Source organism: Paroedura picta, chromosome 3 (genome assembly GCF_049243985.1).
Source record: "Paroedura picta isolate Pp20150507F chromosome 3, Ppicta_v3.0, whole genome shotgun sequence".
Taxonomy (NCBI): domain Eukaryota; kingdom Metazoa; phylum Chordata; class Lepidosauria; order Squamata; family Gekkonidae; genus Paroedura; species Paroedura picta.
The window spans coordinates 143,676,521-143,693,079 of NC_135371.1; the positions used below are offsets into that span (position 1 = coordinate 143,676,521).

At 41.8% G+C, this 16,559-nt stretch overlaps 1 protein-coding gene across 3 annotated transcripts in view; it reads right to left on the bottom strand.

Annotated features, from left to right (window-relative positions):
- LOC143833042 (ATP-binding cassette sub-family A member 10-like) overlaps positions 1–16,559 on the bottom strand; it is a 113,630-nt gene that overhangs the window by 23,826 nt on the left and 73,245 nt on the right. For all 3 annotated transcript variants that reach the window (XM_077328354.1, XM_077328353.1, XM_077328355.1), the window contains 7 exons: positions 14,650–14,787; positions 12,298–12,411; positions 10,978–11,154; positions 8,035–8,148; positions 5,199–5,318; positions 2,542–2,619; positions 878–969 (listed from right to left, as the gene is read on the bottom strand). In XM_077328354.1, the coding sequence (XP_077184469.1) occupies positions 878–969; positions 2,542–2,619; positions 5,199–5,318; positions 8,035–8,148; positions 10,978–11,154; positions 12,298–12,411; positions 14,650–14,787 (833 nt within the window). The remainder of the gene's footprint in view (positions 1–877; positions 970–2,541; positions 2,620–5,198; positions 5,319–8,034; positions 8,149–10,977; positions 11,155–12,297; positions 12,412–14,649; positions 14,788–16,559) is intronic.

Sequence of the window (16,559 nt, forward strand, 5' to 3'; positions counted from 1 at the left end):
TTTGGGCCAGCAGGCAAATTAAAAATTCAGGGATTCCTGCCAACACATATCGGGACAATGTTCCCCAAAAGCAATATATTTAGGTAGAAGGTTTTGCATATCTATATTTGAAATATTATATCCTTTTGCTGGGCATGAGCCAGACATGAGCTGGTGGAGGAAACAGAGAACCCAAAATAATCTCTTTCTGTAGCTTTTGCTGCCATCTTATAAGCAGCCATCAGCATTTTATCAGATATTCTTGCAGCTTCATCCTGAGTTTTCCACCAAACTCACTCTAGCCATGTCAGCTCCTGCTTCCTCTTACACATCTCCAATGTATACTAAACAGCTGGCTTTGGATGAGAATGGAGAGGACATCAGGAATGATCTCATCAATGGCTTCAGAAAGGCAACAATGCCAGCTGATTGACCAAGTTGCTGGTAGGCAAAGAGTCCTGGAGAGCCTTTTGGAAACCAGATGGATCCATCAACCTCTCAGAGCAAGCATAAAATGGCTCCCTACCTGTACAGGTGGGGAGTGAGGTACTGATTCAAGCCTTCAGGCTTAAATGGTCTGACCATGACATTCTCATAGCTTGAACCAGGCCAATAAATATCCTCACCCCAAAGATTAAATCCATTAATCCATTAAAATTGTTTATTAATTGAGGATGTTTCTGTTTTTAATGTATGAAACATCTAATATGCAGTATGACAGTGAGTGAAATAAGATACCAACTGTGATTGTTAATATACGGAAAAAGAAATAGGAACCCTGGTGTTTTAAAAATTGAAGATTCTGATACCATCAAAATGATGCAATCATCAAGTTAATGCTTACAAGAAAACAAGAATTAAAAAAAAAGTTTGCCCCAGCAGTGGTATGTGTACAAACCTAAAGACAGGATCTCTTCTTATTACTTGGTTGCCATATTTTTTCTCCAGATAACACAATAAAAAGATGAAAACTATGCTTTGAAATAAAGGCTAAATAAAAAAAAGAAACAGACAATTATCTTACTTATACAGACTTATAACTGAGTTAATATAACGTTATTATCTGCTTGCTTAAATTCCTTCAGTTTGGTGATTAAATGCTAAACAGTTAAATATCTCCTCTTTTTGTGCTATTTTATTTTGGAAATACCTCCTGAACTGAGTGAAAAGAAAGCATTACACAAGCATTCTGGTGAGTGAAAAGAAAGCATTGCACAAGTTGTAGCATTTTGAAAGGAGAAACTTGCCTTGCAGGGTCCTAACTTGTCGCACCTACTAAAGGACGCCACACACACACTCTTTTGGCATGTAAATGGCCACAGCCGTTTATTAACAGAGAGTGGCACCAGCCTGGAAGCAAATATGCCCTCTTGTGGTCAGCCGACCACAAGGCAGCCCCATTTATTCTGTAGGTCTCCTTCAACAGGAATTTTTGGCCAGTGCGCCTGCTTATTCCCAGACATACGACCTGCAGAAACCGTGGGAGGTAGCCTCTAACTGCGAACCCACCGGGCGTTTTGCCCCTGCTGGGATTCACCCGCTACCTGGAAATGTGAGCCCAAAAACAGGCTCCACATCCACACAGCCCTTTAAGGGGCCCCCATCCTCTAGGGATGCCAGCACGCAAGCTTGGCATTCACTGCAAAATTCCTGCTTCCAGGCCACCGACCGCCAGCTGTGACAAACAATTTTTAATACCTTGAAGAACTTTATTTCCGTTAAAACAATTTCTTTCATCCTTTTGACAAAACATCCATGTTCTTTTCCGTACTCATTTGCTTATTTCTTTGTCCCAGCGATAAGACAACATTTCAAACCCTGAAAACTTATAACACAAGGGAGGGTGGGTGGGCTTTCACTCAGGCACAGAGCGGTAGAAGAGGCTGGGCCTGCCTGCACAGCTCCTTAAATAGGAGCCCCTCCCCTTGGGGCCGTTGCTTCAGCGCCTGCCCCTGAAGATGCTGGGACTTGTAGTCCCGACTTCCCCATGGCATCCTCCTCCGGTGCTCCGGCCCCGTTTATGCTCAGGTGCTCTTCTCCCTGTCCACTTTCTCTCAGTCTTTCCAGAGTCAAGGGAGTATCTCCCAGGAAAATTTAATCTTATACAAAACATGATTGCAAATCAATATTCTGTCAACAGAAGTGCTCCACTAGAACCAGGCCAATGTTATACATTTATTGCTAAATGGATGGAAGTATATAGGCCAGGGGTAGTCAAACTGCAGCCCTCCAGATGTCCATGGACTACAGCGTTCGCTGGCAGGGGCTCCTGGGAATTGTAGTCCATGGACATCTGGAGGGCCGCAGTTTGACTACCCCTGATATAGGCAACCAGTGATGTTTCCCAGCATGGATTCACTTGTATGAAGAAAAGCTAATCCCTCACTACCTGTCTTCTTAAGAATCATTTTTTAGGTAATGGGAGGGTTGTGAAAAGTGCCAGAACATACAATGCCCATGATCTTATTTAAACTACTTTGGGACTAACTGTGGACAGCAAAAAAATATTGTTTTGTTTAATATTGCATTCCTTTCAATAAAAATAATGTCTTTAGTTCTCACCGCAAATGAAGATATAAAGATCTCTCTGTGTAGAGTATAAATATATGGATCCATGTACTCTGCAGGAATCTCCATCAACTAGAAGAGAACCATAGCTAATATTTAGAAATGAAGATTCTTTGGCATGGAGAAATTCTCTGAAGATGCCAGCCACAGTTACTGGCAAAACATCAAGGACTAAAACTATCAGACCACAGCCACACAGGGCAGGATACCCACAACAGTTAAAAATTCTTCCCTTTCCCCCCACATTCAGTTCTAAACACAGATTAAGATCAAGAGCGTTGTAATTAGAGCTGAGAAAAATCTGAATACTCCAGAACATGACCCAGAAAAGAAATGAGGCGGGCTTTTAAAAGCACCAAAAATGAAAACATTTTTTTGAATATTTCTACTATAAATGGGAACCTCTTGTGGCGCAGAGTGGTAAGGCAGCAGAAATGTTGTCTGAGAGCTCTGCCCATGAGGCTGGGAGCTCAATCCCAGCAGCCGGCTCAAGGTTGACTCAGCCTTCCATCCTTCCGAGGTCGGTAAAATGAGTACCCAGCTTGCTGGGGGGTAAAACAGTAATGACTAGGGGAGGCATTGGCAAACCACCCCGTATTGAGTCTGCCATGAAAACGCTAGAGGGCGTCACCCCAAGGGTCAGACATGACTCGGCGCTTGCACAGGGGATACCTTTACCTTTACTATAAATGGAGCCCCTTCTACAGCAAGGGCCAAAATGCACATTATCAAAATCTCTACCAGTATGTAAAAAAGTAAGCTGTGTGCCTGTGCAGAAATTATTTGGATCTGGGCCACTGAACTAGGAAACAAGAGATTTAACCCATCGAGCCCTGCACAGTTTTGCATCCTCTATTTGTGCACAGACCATTAAAATCCACCCCCTCACAAAAAAAAAAACTGCTGTATTTAAATGTAGGTAACCCCCCCCCCCAAAAAAAATCCTGGTCACAGTCAGGATGATTGCAAGCGGTGTTTGACATTTTCATTTCCTTTATTATAAGTGAATAAAATTTTATATTTCACCCTTCCTCACCCTTCAGGGCGAATAATAACAATAGTATAAACAATAAAAATAACAATAACAACAATATAAACAATCATTAATATTTAACACATAAAATATAATTTATAGGTAAAGGTATCCCCTGTGGAAGCACCGAGTCATGTCTGATCCTTGGGGTGACGCCCTCCAGCGTTTTCATGGCAGACTCAATACGGGGTGGTTTGCCAGTGCCTTCCCCAGTCATTACCATTTACCCCCCAGCAAGCTGGGTACTCATTTTACTGACCTCAGAAGGATGGAAGGCTGAGTCAACCTTGAACCAGCTGCTGGGATTGAACTCCCAGCCTCATGGGCAGACAGCTTCAGACAGCATTTCTGCTGCCTTACCACACTGCGCCACAAGAGGCTCAATTTATATTTCAGTTTAAAATCAAATAATTCCAGAAGCCACTTCCCCCCTAAGGGGGTAATATAGACATAAGTTTGGCAATTGACAGGTGGATAATTCGACATGCACTTGATCAAGTTTAGTTTGGTTTGTGACCTGGCCTTGGAGTGAAGACAGCTCTGCTCACCCTTTTGAACACTCTCCAGAGACAACTAGATCTAAGCAAGTCAGTGCTGCTGTTTCTGACAGCAGTGTTCAACATTGTCAATCACAGGCATTTAGTCCAGCACCTAGCCAATGGGGGATCTAAGACACAGCTTTGAAATGGCTGTAGTCTTTTCTCCAACACCAGGGACAGAGAGTGACAGTGAGGGAGAGGGTCTCCCAATGGCAAGCCCTGATATGTGGGGGAGCTATTCACTCTCCTATGTTATTTAACATGTACATGCATCCCCTTGCCCACTAGGTCTGAAGTTTCCAACTGAGTTGTCATCAGTGTGCTGATGATACCCGACCATTTCTGTTGATGGACGGCCACATTCCCAGACTCTTTGGATAGGCTCTGGAGATCATGGGGAATTGGTTAACATGGAGTTGGTTGAAGTTAAATCCAGCTAAGACATGATTTAGATAAGTGCCATGACATTGGGTGGAAAGGTCTTTACCTCACCCATGCACCACTTCTGGCAGCTGAGACAACCCAGGGCTGCAGAAACAAGCATTCAGTGTATATGAAGGCTCCCAACAGAGTGAATCACTGTGGCCTCAAATGACAAAAATGGCATGAGAAGGAATCAGGAGCCCTTCTATCCCTTAACACCACAGTCCCAATGAAAATAGGGTCAATCACTGCTTTTTATACAGGAGTTGTCACCAGGACTTGCAGTAGAAGTATAGCTACAAATCCCCATGGTGAACTCATGAAATAAGTAACGGCCAGTTTGACTCACAGCAACAAAATTCCGAGTTTTAATTGATCATTTCTTATGTTTCGGAATCATTATGAAGCAGACCCAGTACTTCAGCTCTAGATACCAAAGATTAGAAAGGCCAAATATTAGAAAGCCAAATATTAGAAAGGCCATTAGAAATATTAGAAAGGCCAAAATAGTGCTGATTTCCAGGGAAATAAGATCTGCACATCTGTGGCTTTAAAGACCTGGAGAGTAAATTATAATACCTGTAGTATTGCTTACTCTACTGCAGTGGTATAGTCTAATCACAACAGTCTGTAGATAACCCTGCATTTGGACTTACTGTTAAAAAAGTAATTGTGAAGATTAGTGCTGGATATAGAGGAATAAAAAAAATTGCCACTTCAAAGCGAAAAATATTTTCATAGAAGATCATACTGGTTATAGTAGAAATCGCGATCATCTAAAATATAAGAGGACATAATTGTAAAAGATATTTTGTAAAATTGCACCCATTTTCAATTGCTGCTCATATTGTCAGAAACCAGAGCATTTCCACACATCTAAAAAAATAGTGTTACGCCAGTGTAATGGCATAGCACTAAAAATAATCATGCCTCTGGCCATTCCTCACTTTCTGCCTGTCTCGCTTCGGTCTGCCACCTTTTCACGCTCCTTATACTCTGCATGCCTGCTTGAAATGGTGGAGGAGAGCAATGCACTTTACACGCAACTCGTTTCTGCCTGTCAATCAAGCCAGGCAACCAATCCCCTTTCTCAAACTTTTAAAGGACCCACAATGCCCGCCAATTGTTTTAAAACATTCAATCCTTCTCCGTTGAAACACCTGTGCATCTAATCATAGATGCATAGTGCTTTTTGAATGCCACCCATTATGGACACTTGAGTCTTGATACTGAAAAAAATAATCTCGTTCCTGATTTTGGGGGTGGGGAGAGACTTTAGAGAGGCAAGCTTTGTGTGACAACTTGGGAAAAATAATTTTTTGCTTTGCCTGCACATTTGTATGCCTATTAATTGTCCCGGGCAGTTCACTTAAAAAAAAGAAAGAAAACCATCCCCGGGAGAAGGGATAGGGAGGTGGGTATGAGGGCGGGACACTGGAGGTGAAAATAGTGCTTCTTCACCTCCATACATTTCTCCTGAGCTCGCACTTTCTAGGTTGGGGAATCCACTTTATGTGATTCCCCAACTAGCACTTTAAAATGGAGGATATAGTGAGCTGATTACTGCCCAGACGCTGGATGTTGGTGACGTCATGCAAAATGACAAAAATGTAGCATCTTCACCAGCATTTCACTATATTTATGTGCGGAAAGGCTCCCAGAATATGGTAACATCTCTCCCTGGAAATTCCTCTTCAAAATTCCTCCTTTCTGTGAAGGTGACTCTAATTGATTCAAAGCCTATTCAGAACAATATTTGCTCATATTTACTGTTAATAATCTTGTTGCTCCCAATCCCAATTATCTCATCTACTGTTAAAAATTATATTTCTTGTTACTCTGGTAAGAAATGTTATATTTGTTATTTATGGTACGATTTAGAGTGTCATGAATATGGCAAGTAAATCATTTAAAAGAGGTATTTCACTATTTCCTGTGATGTATGAGGTAGGTAGATCTCCCCCCTCCCCTTTCTAACCCTTTTGTCGTAAACCGCACTGAGCTGCTTGGAAGGGCGGTTAAAAATATAAACAAAAAACTCAATAAAATAGTACCCAGAGTATTTTACTTTCACTATAAACAGTGAAAATGTAACATGTAAAGACTATTGAAGACTCCCACCCCCACTTTGGTCATTCAAAATTTGTGGCATCATCTGTTGCCCTAATCCAAACAAGGCTATTCCATGAAATCTGCCTGACTCAATCTGGGGAGGTCAAATTGAGATTAGGAGAAGCACGAGGATAATGTGGTGCAGAGGCTGACATTTGTTGTAATCTACTGACTCTGAGATGCTGATTATATGCTACAGGGAATACATGGAACCCGCCTGCACAGCTATTCATCAAATCTAGAGAAAGAAGATTTGAGGGCAGAGACTAGGGACTATAGAATTTGAGGAGGGGAGAGAAGAGAATTAAGGATGGATGTGATGCCATAGAGGTCACACTCAAAACCTGCCATTTTTCTCTGGAAAATTGATCTCTACAGTCTGGAGATCTATTGTAATTCCAGAAAGACTCCCACCTTGGAGAGAGGGATGCATTCTTCTATTTCATTTGTAATTTTCTCAAATGGAGCCTTTATGTTTAAAAACATCTGTTCCAATAGCTGGTGACTAAAAATATGAATAAAAGTTTTCAACGTGTTATCCTTAAACGAGGGGTTTGTGAAACCATGGGGTTTCTTGACTGCCCTGGAAGGGTTTCCTGAATATGTAGGAGATATTTTTAATATATATTTTAAAATGTGTTAAACAGTATCAGGTGATATGACCATGTATGGTCATGTCGATCTACCCACCCCTCCTAAAATGGCCAATGATGGATCTGGGAGGGGTGGGAAGAAGAAGGGCCCTGTGTGGGCACGTACAAAGCTGTGTTTTCAACCATATTCTGCATGGTTGTGACACTTTGGGGGTTTCTTGAAGCCTGAAGAATGTTTCAGGGGGTCCTCAATGGTAAAAATGTTAAGAAAGGCTGCCTTAAACAGATGGTTAGATTTTAAAAGCTGAGATCTGCAAGAACATCTGGAGCTGAAGAATCGCATTCCTTCCCAAGTTATCCTCTTTCATGTACTATTTCTGCCTCCCCTCCCATTTAGCCTTTGTAGCTTCTCCCCTTTCCCTGTTTCCTCCTGTCCTGCCATTCTCAACCTCTCCCATCTGCCAGTCTCACTCCTGTCCTTTTTACCCTCAGTTCCCCTGACAGATTCTACCCCTGCCATGCTTAATTCCAGTTCCACTTTCTCCTTGCTTTTGTTTCATTTGTCTTGCCTCTTTCTTTCCTCTCTGACTTTGTACCCCATATTCCTTCTTGTTTCCTATATACCCATTCTTTCTCTCTCCCCCCTCATCTTTGCAGCAGCCATTTTGGATTACTCCAGCAACCACAGATTGTTGTGTTTAGTGGCCTAGGCAATCCAGGATGCGTGCCAAGATCATATGCCTCTAAAGAAATCCCAGAGAAATCAATGGTCTGACCATATACTTACCATAATTAAGGTGAAAGACCAGAAACTGCTTGTAAAATGTCCTTTGCGAAATATGAAAGCAACTATATACAGCAACAAGACGACTGACATGCCATAGCTAAGCAGAAATACCACCTGTTATAAAGAAGGTCACATTTAAATTTATTGTTGGATAAAAGTAGCAAATAATGAAACAGTCTTGTGATTACTACATGCACTTGATACCACTGCAGAGCATGTTCTCTTGGCAAATTTAAGTCCAGAAACAAGATTCACTTGCAGTGTGCCATAAATTTCCCAGCAAGAAAGTAAACTGAAGTGCACATAGATTGTCCTGAAGACTATCTATTTTGAAGGCAAATTGAAGAAGTAACTCTGTTCCAATAAGAATCCTACAGTATGGGATTATTTTCCAAATTTGTGTTAGCCATGCTTTCATTTTATTTTGAGGTCTGGCCACTGGGATTCCTCCCATGGCCCCATCAACCCCAGTTTGGGCAATGTCCGCTGGGTGCAGTATTGGAGCCATGGCTCCATCTCACAGTCCTTCAGTAGGATTTGTAAACCCTGGGTTCTCTACCAGTGCCACAGCCATGCTTGGCAAGGCGTTCAGTGTTTGAGGATTAACAGGGAGAATTAGAGTCTCTGTCAATTTGTCATGAACCAAGCAGTTGAACCCCAGCAGATTCGTGCCACACTCTCAGGCTTCAGGATGAAGCTTTAAGTAAAAGTCTTTATTTGGAGAATCAGGACGAGGATCAGCACATCACATCACTCAAATTAAATAGTCCCACTCAACCACTAATTAAGTTTCTTCATTTACTAGGTAAAGGTAAAGGTATCCCCTGTGCAAGCACCGGGTCATGCCTGACTCTTGGGGTGACACCGTCTAGCGTTTTCATGGCAGACTCAATACGGGGTGGTTTGCCAGTGCCTTCCCCAGGCATTACCGTTTACCCCCCAGCAAGCTGGGTACTCATTTTACCGACCTCGGAAGGATGGAAGGCTGAGTCAACCTTGAGCCGGCTGCTGGGATTGAACTCCCAGCCTCACGGGCAGACAACTTCAGGCAGCATTTCTGCTGCCTTACCACACTGCGCCACAAGAGGCTCTTCGTTTACTAGGTGCATCCAAATGTGTGGCTGGTGTTATTCTAAGAGCTGAAGTGATGAAATCTCTTATGAGGGCATTTATTTATTTATTTATTTATTTATTTATTTATTTATTTATTTATTTATTTATTTATTTATTTATTTATTTATTTTTTTATTTATTTATTAATTATGTTTTAAAGCTAAAGATCCTGTAGTCAGATCTGGAGTTAAGTTTGCTCAATCTTATTAAATTGACAATCATAAGAGCACCTGGGATAAATTGGTGAATTATAATTGGTGTTATAATTCACCAATTATTCACCAATTCACCATTATAATTCACCAATTACATGATTAGGGATTTCAATATAATCAAAAGATTGAAGAAGTAATGTTTGATTGAAATTCATTGGAAACAACTGGATTATAAAAGTACATCAATAAGGTCAAAAAGAGTCTGATCAACCTTGATAGGTCGGCATTCCCTTGTCAGCTCTAATCCCAATGTATTTTTGTGATTTAACGTATCATAAATCTAAACATCTTTATGTTGCTGTGTCTTAATGTTTTACTATCTGCAGTCTTGTCAGGTAGATATGCCGGTATTTCATAGAGGGAACATGCTATTGTGATCTTAATTGTGATGAATCCACTGACCATGTGCTTTCAAGCTGCCCTCAGTTTTTAAAGCCCAAACAGGAGCTGATTATTCCCCTATTTAGTAAGAATTCTGTTTCAAGATCTGCCAAGACTTTTAAGGCTACTGAGCAATGAAGATGGGTAGGTTACATATAGGGTCACTAAGTTTTTAGGTGCTATTGTAGAAATACAGAAACATTTTGAATCAACTGCATAAAACCTATCATATGAGTAGCTTTTCCATAATTGCTTCAAAATATACTCTTAAGAGTTGTTCAAGACCACTGTGTTGAATGAACAATAAGAGAAAAGAAAAAATACTATAAAGTCTTAGGTCTAATTTTTATTTTTGGATTTCATTGTTTGATTTCTTCTATATATTTTATATTCTAATTGTACAATCTGGGGATTAGAATCATAGAATCATAAAGTTGGAAGGGGCCATACAGGCCATCTAGTCCAACCCCCTGCTCAACACAGGATCAGCCCTAAGCATACTAAAGCATCCAAGAAAAGTATGTATCCAACCTTTGCTTGAAGACTGCCAGTGAGGGGGAGCTCACCACCTCCTTAGGCAGCCTATTCCACTGCTGAACTACTCTGACTGTGAATTTTTTTCCCTGATATCTAGCCTAAATCGTTGTACTTGTAGTTTAAACCCATTACTGCGTGTCCTCTCCTCTGCAGCCAACGGAAACAGCATCCTGCCCTCCTCCAAGTGACAACCTTTCAAATACTTAAAGAGGGCTATCATGTTCCCTCTCAACCTCCTTTTCTCCAGGCTGAACATTCCCAAGTCCCTCAACCTATCTTCATAGGGCTTGGTCCCTTGGCCCTAGATCATCTTCGTTGCTCTCCTCTGTTATAGCTCACATATGTCAGATGTGAATAGCTCACATATGTCAGAAAGGAAAAGGCTGGTTAGGTTCTCCCCCCCCCCCTCCTCCCCTCGAAACGTCAGGGAGTGTGATTGTGGCTTGCTGTAGCTTGAGTGTCCAGCGAGTGTGTTTCGATGTGGGAGCACAAATCCATGGCAGATGAGGTGCACTGGGCCAAATGCTCCCCAGTGAGGTGGGGCAACTTGCCCCAGCTGAAACTCCAGCCTGCAACCTGGTGTGGAGTCTCCAGGATGGAAATGGTTCACACGACTCTAACTATTTTAACTGAAAATTAAATTTTAAAAAATACTGTAATGATCACTTTTTAAATGGATGCAAATAATCAAACTTACAAAGCAAAAAATGACGGATGTCTTAAACACGCTGTCACTGACAACAACATGAATCCACTGTGTTCCAAATGCTAAAAGGAGTATAATCCAATGCAACGGAAAATCCACTAGAGCTTGTCCACACCAGTATGCTGAAGGAAAGAGTCCTGAGACCCGTAGCTGGGAGTGAATTTTTAACTAGAAAAAGAAATGACAAAGTATTTCTTATAATCTTGAATAAACAACTTTATTTGTTTAAACAGGAACCAAGTTGCGTTAAACAGAATGCTACTATCTAGTTTTACCAAATTCACATTAACTTCCAAGATCTCTTTTCTTACTGTCATTGTAGTCTTTCTACATATACATACAGGAGGGATTTGCTTTCATTTTCAGAGCAGATCAAGCACAGGAAAACATTGGAACCCCCAGAAGCTAGACACCATTACAAAGCATGCACAGAAGTCTGCATTTTAACACTTCCAAAAGATGGGCAGGAATATAGAGTGGGCAGAGGGAAATCAGATATCAGAAAACTCTCACATATCTAAAACAGCAAATCAATGGCCCTTTCTCTCACACCAGTCACACAGGATAGTTGCTTTACCTTTTTGGCCTGACTGGAACATGCATTTATTCAATCAATATAAGGTTAGTTAAAGTTGCCCAATATTATCATTTCCTTTCCCTTGGTTAGGATCAGGATGTGAAAATAGTTAATTTGTCTAAATTGGCCAGGTTTAATATCCCTATTGTTTTTTGTGCACACATTCTTTCCCAAATTAAACTGGGACTCTTGAGATAATTAAGAAAATATTCCTTGTTAATGTTTTAAGTACCTTTTGAATACTAACAATAAGAACGCTAAAACTATAGTTTTAATGAAGTCTCAAAGAAAAAGGGAAATCCCTCTTTAAACTAGGCCTAGGATGATCTTATAAGAACATACATACATATAAAGAGGTAGATTAGTTGGTAGGTTGGAAAGAGAACAAAGCAGGAAAAAGGGATAAGTTATGGTGGCTTTAGTTGAAAAGAAATAATAAATGGGGGGGAAGGAAAATGAGATGTTCCTCAGGTCCCTTCCCTGCCTCTTATATTTAGTTCTGGACAATGGCCTCAGAGTATAGATCAAAAAATCTGCAGAACAGGACTATATACAGAGAATAGGAATTTTTCTGCAAAGTTATAGCTGATGCTAGGACTGCCACTGTAAACACAGGTCATTTAAAGTTCTATATGATTATGACAACGCTTTCTCAATTAAAATCACAGTAATAGCCATTCCAAATACATATTTCATGCATATTGCCCAGAAGAAACTGTACTGGTGTATTTTACCTTGTAGTCACGAACGCTGTTCATTGCAAAGTGTGGTGCAAATGTAGGAAATAAAACAATAATTCCCATAAAGTTTTGTCTAGCAAAATACATCCACAGATCAGTGAATCCAGCCTGGAAAAGGAATCAGAAAAATCATTTAGCAACAAATCTTTTATAGATTTATAATAAATATATTGGCATATTTAGTAGATTTAGAAACTAGTAACAAAATTTAAATATAGCAATTGACCTGTGGTCTAGAGCAGTGGTCCCCAACCTTTTTATCACCGGGGGCCACTCAACGCTGGGGACCACTCACTGGGGGCCACTCAACGCCTTTTACTGAGGCCCGGTGGGGGGGGGTAGTTTACTCCTCCACTCTCAACCACTGCCCTAACGCTCTCTGATCGCTATGGTAATGTTTAAACATCCCTTCAAAATAAGATACAGACATGCCACAACAATGAACATAAGGAATATTTTATTTTCATGGAAATTTTAACTCATGACAATGACAAATCAATGGGAACCCTGAGCTTGTTTCTCTGCAACGAGATAGTCCCATCTGGGAGTGATGGGAGACAATGACACCCGAAGTGGGTTGTAAAGGGCCGGGGAGGATGAAGTAAAGGGCCGGGGGGGGGGAGAAGGCATCCTTCGGGGCCCACCTCCAATTAGTCGAAGGACCACATATGGTTCGCGGCCCACAGGTTGGGGATCGCTAGTCTAGAGGCAAGCAAATATTAAGCAAGTGCATCTAAATGCCTCTTGACAACCTCTCTGTCCATGTCAACCTGCCACCCAGACACTATCCCTTGGCTACTGCCATCTCTAGATGTGCCTAAACCCTTTGACCTGTGGGAAAAAACAGATGTAAAATAGGCGCTGAGCCTTTCTGCTTTCTCTGCATCCTCCGTTAGAGTTTGTCCATCTGCACCCAACAGTGGGCCTATTGCCTCCTTTACTTTACTTTTCGTTTGCTCCTCACATAACTGAAAAATCTTTTCTTGTTACAATGGGCTTCCCTGGCCAATCTTAGCTCACTGTCAGCTTTGGCCTTTCTGATGATTGATCTACAGTGCCTAGTAACCTGTAGATATTCTTCTTTAGAGCTCTGTCCTTCCCTCCATTTCCCTCCATTTCCCTTTTCTTTTTTAGTCCCTGGCAATCTTCAAGCAAAGGTTGGATACACACTTTTCTTGGATGCTTTAGGATGCTTTGGGCTTATCCTGCATTGAGCAGGGGGTTGGACTAGATTTATTTTATTTATTATATTTATATACCGCCCTCCCCAGGGGCTCACGGCAGTTTACATAAGAACAAACAACAATACATAAAACAATCTATAAACATGTGAATAACTTTACAATGAAAACTAATGGTTGTAACCATATAACAATGTAACAGTATAAATAATATAGACATTACAACAGTGCAACAATACAAACAGGTCCAGAGCATGTTGGTGGAATTCTGAGGGGGGGCAGGGGGGGCAGGGGCCTTTCAGTCACTGTTGATTGCATCTGGTCTCAACCAAATGCCTGGCAGAAGAGCTCCTTTTTGCAGGCCCTGCGGAACTGTTTAAGCTCCATCAGGAACCTGATCTCCTCCGGGAGCTCGTTCCACCAGGTAGGGGCCAGAACAGAGAATGCTCTGTCCCTGGTTGAGACCAGGCGGACTTCTTTAGGGCCAGGATGGGCAAGGGTCTAGTGGGCATGCGGTTGGCCTTGCTGTTGCTAGTATCCTGTCCACTTCAGTCAGCGTGAGTCATCTGAAGTTACTCATAGTTTTCTCCAAAGACGGCCAAGGGGCCTCTAGTTCACTTTTTGTATCTAAGGTTGGTGGGAAGTCGTGGCGGCGTGTCGAGATTTTATCTGTAAAATGACTCGCAAATGCCTCACAGATGATGTCCAATTGGCTACTGTTTTGCAGATGCGTGAGTCTGCAGATGCGATGGTAGCTGAGTAAAAATTGCGTTTTACTGACTTCACCACCATCTCACAGGCCTTCATCTGCATTCTATAAGATGTTCTCGAGGCTTTGTCATGAGTCTTCCTCCAAACTTGCTCTAGCCGTCTCAGTTCCCGTTTCTTGTTGCGGAGCTCCTCGGTGTATGGCCTGTATGGCCCCTTCCAACTCTATGATTCTATGATTCAAGCAGAACTTTGAGCAAGGAAGTATGGGCAGGCAATCTAAGTGCAATCTAATATATGTCTGTGTATGTGTGTGCGTGTGTATAGACACTTAGGGTGATGATTATTCATATGAATGAAGAGGCTCCCCAATTAAAATATTTATTTATAAAGTTACCCCCCCCAAAAAAACATAGATACAAGCAGGGACATCTTAAGGTTCAGTTGAACTACTTACATAATAAAATATGTGATTCCAGATGTGAATATGAGAAGTAGAATTAAACATTTTCAAAAATGCATTGCTGATTATGTTGACAAGCACAGGAAAGCAGTTCTTTACTTCCATATGACACATAAGAGTAAACCTGTATTTCTGAAGGAAAGAGAGATTGAGTAAATAAAGCAGTAATTCATCACTCATACTTTAGTGATGAAAAATCCATGTATACAAGAACTTATTCTATAGATTGTGCCTTGAAGGGTAGGCTATATATGAATTTATGCAATCCTCCTGATACAGATTTAGACCTGAAAACCATTGTGAGACTCACACAATGGCTGATTATCCACGGCAGCAGCTGCACCAGGCCATTGCTGGAGCATTGGGTTGGAGCAGCATGCTTCGTCATTAACGGAGGACGCATGGGGGACATTGTAAAGTGGTGCAAGCTGCTACCCCCCTTCCCATCCCCACAGAGGACACATTTTGGTGACAGACCAGCTCTGCACTGAAATGCATCCCCCTGGGGCACGCCACCACAGCAGAATGATTGTACTGCAGTGGGGGCAGTGTGGGGGGGGTTCAATTGTACAGGACAGTGGGATTGCAGGAGACCACAATCCCAGCTTCCTGCACAATACCACACACAGCCCCAATTGACCCTGCAGTGCCATGCAATGCTGTGGAGCCTAGCGGGGCATATTTGGTCCACCCCCGACCACCATAGCACAGGGAGGAGCTAAGCTTCCTGTGTGCACAGGCCCGCCGATTCAATGGTGGCCTTAGCAATAAAGGGAACACTGAAGAATCAGTGTTCCCTTACCACAGGCTATGAGAGGCCCTAAATCAGGCCTGGGCCAGGAGGGGGCTGGGATAGCAGCAATATCATGCATAAGCATGGATTAGCCCCATTTCAATTCTGCTGCCAGCCCGACTTTATCATCCCATACATAATCGTTCTATGTGTTTCTTTTGCCTGGCTCTTGAACGACTGCCTTTATCTAAATATCAGCTAATGAACATTTTAAAAGCATATTAGAGAACAGCTGTGGAACAGCCGTAATTAGTCATAAAATATTATTGCTTTAAAGTTCAGAGCATTAGGAATGAAATGCTAGTATTGTTTTTGAAACAATGTGTATAAAAACCACATTAAAGTAATCAGCCTTTTAAACTGTGTCATCTGTAAAGGAAAGACAAAATAAAAAGGCTGCTTGGTGTAGTGGTTAGGACTGCAGACTTCTATTCTGGCAAGCCGGGTTTGATTCCCTGCTCCCGCACATGCAGCCAACTAGGTGACTTTGGGCTCGCCACAGCACTGAAAAACTTGACGTATTAGTAATATCAGGGCTCTCTCAGCCTCACCCACCTCACAGGGTGCTTGTTGTGGGGAGAGGAAAGGGAAGGCAACTGTAAGCCACTTTGGGACTCCTTCAGGCAGAGAAAAGCGACATATAAGAACTAACTTCTTCTTCTTCAACATTATTATTATTATTATTATTATTATTATTATTATTATTATTATTATTATTATTATTATTAAAGTTATTCTTCGCCATTCCCGGAGCCAGCTCGTAGCGGGTTACAGAGGTCCGATAAAAACCCATTAAAACCTCCATTAAAAGGACACAAAACCCAAGACATAAAATCACAATAAAAGAGAACATGGATGAGTATTACCCCACCCAACGCTACCTCTAGAGAGGGGAAGGAAGGACTGTTAAGATGACTCAAGTTGTTGCTTGACACCAGAGGGGGCCCCCCTTGATCTTCCTCACCGACCCTGGCCCCAACAATAGACCTGGTGGAAGAGCTCTGTTTTGCTGGCCCTGCGGAATGCCGAGAGTTCCCACAGGGCCTGCAGCTCTTCTTCTTCATCCATCTCACAACTGAGCACCTCAAGGAAGCCATATAATTAGTGAGAA